The 6,166-nt window shown below is 37.6% G+C and overlaps 1 protein-coding gene across 1 annotated transcript; it reads left to right on the top strand.

Annotated features, from left to right (window-relative positions):
* Positions 1–4,950: 4,950 nt before the first annotated feature.
* Positions 4,951–5,828, top strand: LOC101142673 (interferon alpha-1/13). The gene has a single exon (XM_004047873.5). It carries the CDS (start codon positions 5,020–5,022, stop codon positions 5,587–5,589), a length of 570 nt encoding a protein of 189 aa, XP_004047921.2. The 5' UTR covers positions 4,951–5,019; the 3' UTR covers positions 5,590–5,828.
* The last annotated feature ends 338 nt before the right edge of the window (positions 5,829–6,166 follow it).

Here is a 6,166-nt window from a genome sequence, read left to right as displayed (position 1 = left end):
GTTGCAATACTTTTAAATAAAGCCTTCCTTACTGTTATACCAAGTGTCCGAATAAATTTTTCTTTACCAGATCCTTAAATTAAGGCAGTACAATCGACACTGCAGCATACTCTGGTGACCTACAACATAAAAGGCATCAACCAGCTGGCAAGTCAAGTGACTCAGGGTCTTTTGTCATCTCAGTCCTCATCCTCTAATGCCATGGACTCTCCTCATTTCTCCAGAAGTGTTTCCATTTCCACACCTTTAATAATCCCTTTACTTTAGTTAACCTTTCCAGGTGTGCTCTCCCTGAGCTCTGAGCCTTAGTTCATTGGTTTAGCTCTGATCTAGTTCATGTCTGTAGCCTGACAATGACTTGTTCTTTCTTAAATTTGTGCTACACGGGTGGAAATCTAAAGTATGGTACATATTTGATTAAAAGAATGGTACTATGTAGAATTTTAAATGGATAGAAATATATAGGATTTATGAATACATTTACTGGGGCAAACAACATGTTTTACAAATACTCATGTTTATGATAGTGTATCCACAAGAAGACAAAACTAGAATATAACGTATATACTCCTTTACAAGGAGCATAAGTAAAGCGGGGCCCAATTTCATTGTAATGTTGCCATGAGCAAATGGGGCATTACAGTGAAGGAGACAAATGGAAACTGAAGAGAAAGACCCTGTCATTACATAGGCAGGACTCTACTAGGAAAGGATTGACTGGTCTAGAAATCAGCTCTAGTTCTTATGGCCAGAAATATTCCCAGAGAGCATGTAAGAGCTAAGACTTCAGAGTTGAATTTTCTGCATCCAAACTGTAGCTCCACAACTTAATAGCTTCCTGTGCTTTCATTGTTTCTTTTGTAAATGGGGACAATAGTAAAATCTATCACTGTGTGCTTTGGTCAGTGATATCTCCAGTGAATAAATGGGGTTACGGACATGGTAGATGTTCAGTAAATACGAAAAACAAAAGTATTCTTTATTGGCTAAGTGAGCATCGATTATGCAAGTGCTAAAAACAGTGTCTGACTGAAAATAAAGACTTTCTAGAGTTTAGATATCTCATTCCTCTTATTAACATTATCTTTATTATATAACTCTATTAAGTTGGGGAAGTGTCCTTTGAAATTATCAAGTCTCTTGTTTCTTATTAGAAATATAACAAGAAAAAAATTGATCTTTGGAGTGTACTTATCCACTAGTGGAGAGCTTGGTGCAATGAACACTTAACTATTTTCCAGAGAGAATATTGCACTCTCTAAAGTTTGCCTTTCTTGTGTATAAATGCTTGCAGTTGGTGTGTTTGCAAGATGGGCTTCAGTAAATCTGAAAACACCCTGTGGACCAGGAGTAATTACTTTTCTTCCAGCCCATACTTATTTGCTACCTTTGACCTATATCCCTTCTACCATTTTGCTTCTGTTCTTTCCCACCCCTTAACCTCCATCATGGCTGGGCTGAATGCAGCTAAGGTACATTTTGTCATTGTTTTTTCTTAGTGGGATATTACTTCCATTTACACTTTAATCACATTTAGATACACTTTTGTTTTCTTTTTGTCCCCATTAGGATGCAAAAAGTGACAATTTTTGCTTTTTATGAAAAGAGAAAGAAAGATATCATGTCTGGCATGCTATGGAAAACAACTGTACAAGTCATTTATGTTATAACATTTACATCTCATTATGAACATTTAGGACAAAGATGGTTTCCTTTAGTTGGATCAGAATCAACAAAGAACCTCTGAAGTGTCTTTGGAAATTTGAATTTTCATGCAAAAAAATGTTTTTAATCAAGTTGAGGATATTTTTTCAATTGTGTATTCTCATTGAGTATGATGCTACTCCCAAGGGTGTGAAAGTGTAGTTCTTGAGAGTGGGAACAAATCTTACAGATTTAAATGATTTGTGGCCCTTCAAAGTTCAACCCTATCTAACAAAATCTTATTCCTTAGTTTTTTTGTTTTCTCCCCAGTGGGTTTTCTTGTGTATCACATGAGAAGCATTGACATTAAGTTCATGGAAGATACACAAAATGTATATAAGTTCAGTGTTACAAACCTATGAAAAATGGGTGGCTGCGATTGCAGTACTTTCCAAGGCTTACTAGATCTCAAAGTCATATCAAGAGATGTGTCCTCTGCATACATATGGTTTGTCACTGGCCATCTTATAGATGTTGCTTATTTTTGATCCTTAGCATTTCTAAGTGTGTTGTGGGCTTTGAGAATAATTTATATTTTATTAATTCTACAAAAATTGTTCAGCACATCAATAATTAGGTCAAGCATCGAAGAAAAAAGTCTTGACAATATTTAGGTGACTAACAGCTAGTGAAGTTAAAAAATTTCTCACATGCAACAAAATTAAAAGTTAAGTACAACCCTGCCACAGAGGCCGGCAGAGGCGACTGGCCCTTTCCTTTGTTGGTCTGTGAGAAATCAAACTTCCAACATGACAAGCAGGAAGCCTGCGGTTGAGGGAGTCAGCGTGTCACAAATACAAGCACCTGGGGTCTTTCAAGAGCATCATACCTCCTCCAGCCCCTGGAGCCACCTGCTTTCCTAACTGGCTGTGGGAAATGGCCTGAGGTCCCAGATGCTGCCACTGTGCTGCTGCCTTCCACTCTTTCCAAGCAGAGCGCAAGTTCAGCCACCTTTGAAAGACACCCACCCCCTGGCCTGGGGATGCACAAGTTCAGAGCTTTGCAGGGAGTAACCATGGGTTATGGCTTCATGAAAATGTCCTACTCACCAGTGCCTTTTTCGCAGATGTGGATGTGGAGGCATGAGGGAGGGTAATTATTGGATTACCAAGGTGCTGCTAAGAGCAGAGGAGGAAACCCCTATTCCCAGTCATATGTCTGGTGTGACATTTCACTAACCCATTTAAGTGCACAGGCCTCCAAATATCTACCTAATGAGTATGATGGTTTGGGCATTTTACACTTAAAATCACTGGCCTCATGTCAACTGAAGCCTGACTGGCCAGTGTCTCAAAGTCACAGATGATGACCTGATCCCTCAGGAACAGATGGTGTTTCAGCTTTGTGGGAGTGACTGTCAAGGTATGGAGCACTTAGGTGGTCTTTGAAACCTGTCAGGTTTCACATCTCTGCTTTGAGTGAAAAGCTCATCACCCACAGTAGTGAGGAATGTGCCTATACTTGCTGGGGCTGATCTGTTGAAACTTTACGTGTAGACAATGGAAACATCCAGGAGCATTTCTGCTTTCATGTAGCCTCTTAATAATTGATGTCCCTGAAGTCCTGTGTCCTCAGGGACCGTTCCTCTGATTCCTGGATTGTACCAGCTTTCATGATGTTAAATCTAATCTGTAAAACTCTGAGCATTAATCTCCATGAAAATAAGACCTTGTTCTTTCTCATTTAAATGCCCCTTTTTTTCTTGTCTAATATTCTGGGTAGGATTTCCAGTACTGTGTTGAAAGAAGTAGTGAGAGTGGGCATCCTTATCTTATAATAAATCTCAGAAAAAAGATTCCAACATTTCACCACTGACTGTAGTGTTAGCTAATGGCTTATCTTATAGCTAATAAGGAATGTATCTCTTTATTTTGAGGTATATTCTTTCTATACCTAATTTGTTATAAATTGTGTTAGAAATGGATTTTAAATTTTGTCAAAATAATTTTAGGCATGCATAAAAATAGTTATGATTTTTAATCTTTTATTGTGTAAATAAAGAGTATGGCATTTATTGATTCCAACATATTAAAATATTCTTGCATCCCAGGAATAAATCAAGCTTGATCATAATAAATGATCCTTTTATAGTGCTTTTGAATTTCATTTGCAACTACTTTGTGGATGATTTTGCATCTGTGTTCATCAGGAATATTGGCTGTAATTTTTTTTTTCTTGTAATGTCCATCTCTGGCTTAGGTATCAAGGTAATGCTGGCTTCATAAAATGAGTTTGGAAGTATTCCTCCTTAATTTTTTCAAAGATTTGGTTCTGTTTAAATGTTTGGTGAAATTCAGGAGTAATCAGATCTAAAAAAAAGTAAGGACACTAAAAATAAATGATAAAAATATTTTAAAGTTTTAAGTGTTTATCACTTTCAAATAATTTTTAAGTATTCATTACTTATAAAAGTTTATCTATAAACATTAGAAAATGTTTATAATTTGTTAATTTGCTTATGTAATTTAATACACTACAATTTATTTGTTTGTTTGTTTTTTGAAACAGAGTCTCACTCCGACACCCAGCCTGGAGTGCAGTGGCACAACTCGGCTCACTGCAACCTCCACCTCATGAGTTCAAGGAATTCCCTGCCTCGGCCTCCCGAGTAGCTGGGATTACAGGTGCACACAACCATGCCTAGCTAATTTTTTTTTGTTTGTTTTTGTTTTTTTCGTTGAGATGGGGTTTCACCGTCTTGGCCAGGCTGGTCTTGAACTCCTGACCTCGTGATCCACCCGCCTCGGACTCCCAAAGTGCTGGGATTACAGGTATGAGCCACCTCGCCAGGCCTACAGTACAATTTATATCAGTAAATAAATTACATTGAAGTCCATAAGCAAATTTAGTTATAAAGTTAAGAAAAATTTGAATAGATTTTAAATTTAACTTTTAGCTTAAATTTTTCATTTGGTTATTTTTAAACTTGCATTGAATACAAAGATTAAACTTTGTACTTTTTGATTATAGAGATATACATATAGTATATAAATAGATACATATTCTGTCTGTGTTATTAAATTTTCACGGTGGGTTCGATTAGGAAAAAGATATCTAAAAAGTCTCTGGGAACAAGATGGGGAAGACAATAATGAAAAACGAAACATTTGACAAACACAGCTCTAAACTCATGTAAAGAGTGCATGAAGGAAAGCAAAAACAGAAATGGAAAGTGGCCCAGAAGCATTAAGAAAGTGGAAATCAGTATGTTCCCTATTTAAGGCATTTGCAGGAAGCAAGGCCTTCAGAGAACCTAGAGCCCAAGGTTCAGAGTCACCCATCTCAGGAAGCCCAGAAGCATCTGCAGTATCTACGATGGCCTCACCCTTTGCTTTACTGATGGCCCTGGTGGTGCTCAGCTGCAAGTCAAGCTGCTCTCTGGGCTGTGATCTGCCTGAGACCCACAGCCTGGATAACAGGAGGACCTTGATGCTCCTGGCACAAATGAGCAGAATCTCTCCTTCCTCCTGTCTGATGGACAGACATGACTTTGGATTTCCCCAGGAGGAGTTTGATGGCAACCAGTTCCAGAAGGCTCCAGCCATCTCTGTCCTCCATGAGCTGATCCAGCAGATCTTCAACCTCTTTACCACAAAAGATTCATCTGCTGCTTGGGATGAGGACCTCCTAGACAAATTCTGCACTGAACTCTACCAGCAGCTGAATGACTTGGAAGCCTGTGTGATGCAGGAGGAGAGGGTCGGAGAAACTCCCCTGATGAATGCGGACTCCATCTTGGCTGTGAAGAAATACTTCCGAAGAATCACTCTCTATCTGACAGAGAAGAAATACAGCCCTTGTGCCTGGGAGGTTGTCAGAGCAGAAATCATGAGATCCCTCTCTTTATCAACAAACTTGCAAGAAAGATTAAGGAGGAAGGAATAACATCTGGTCCAACATGAAAACAATTCTTATTGACTCATACACCAGGTCACGCTTTCATGAATTCTGTCATTTCAGGGACTCTCACCCCTGCTATAACTAAGACCATGCTGATAAACTGATTTATCTATTTAAATATTTATTTAACTATTCATAAGATTTAAATTATTTTTGTTCATATAACATCATGTTCACCTTTACACTGTGGTTAGTGTAATAAAACATGTTCCTTATATTTACTCAATCCATTATTTTGTGTTGTTCATTAAACTTTTACTATAGGAACTTCCTGTATGTGTTCATTCTTTAATATGAAATTCCTAGCCTGACTGTGCAACCTGATTAGAGAATAAAGGGTATATTTTATTTGCTTATCATTATTATATGTAAGATGTAAGTAAAAATTACCTTTCTCTAAACCAGGTTGTATGTTGTACTCAAGATATAAAGCTGAATACAATAAATCTACTTCCTACTCTCTTGCATATTTGGTTTTTGTATGGAATAAAACTAAAAATGGTCATCATACTTAATATCAGTTATCCTAAATACTATAAGAAGAAGGAGCAACTAATGATTT

Source organism: Gorilla gorilla, chromosome 13 (assembly GCF_029281585.2).
Source record: "Gorilla gorilla gorilla isolate KB3781 chromosome 13, NHGRI_mGorGor1-v2.1_pri, whole genome shotgun sequence".
In the NCBI taxonomy this organism is placed as follows: Eukaryota; Metazoa; Chordata; class Mammalia; order Primates; family Hominidae; genus Gorilla; species Gorilla gorilla.
The sequence above is the reverse complement of the archived record's forward strand: the minus strand, read 5'-3'. Positions and strand labels throughout refer to the sequence as shown.

Bases quoted from the DNA above. Each gene is read 5' to 3' on its own strand.
- LOC101142673 (XM_004047873.5), top strand. From the start codon at position 5,020: ATGGCCTCACCCTTTGCTTTACTGATGGCCCTGGTGGTGCTCAGCTGC.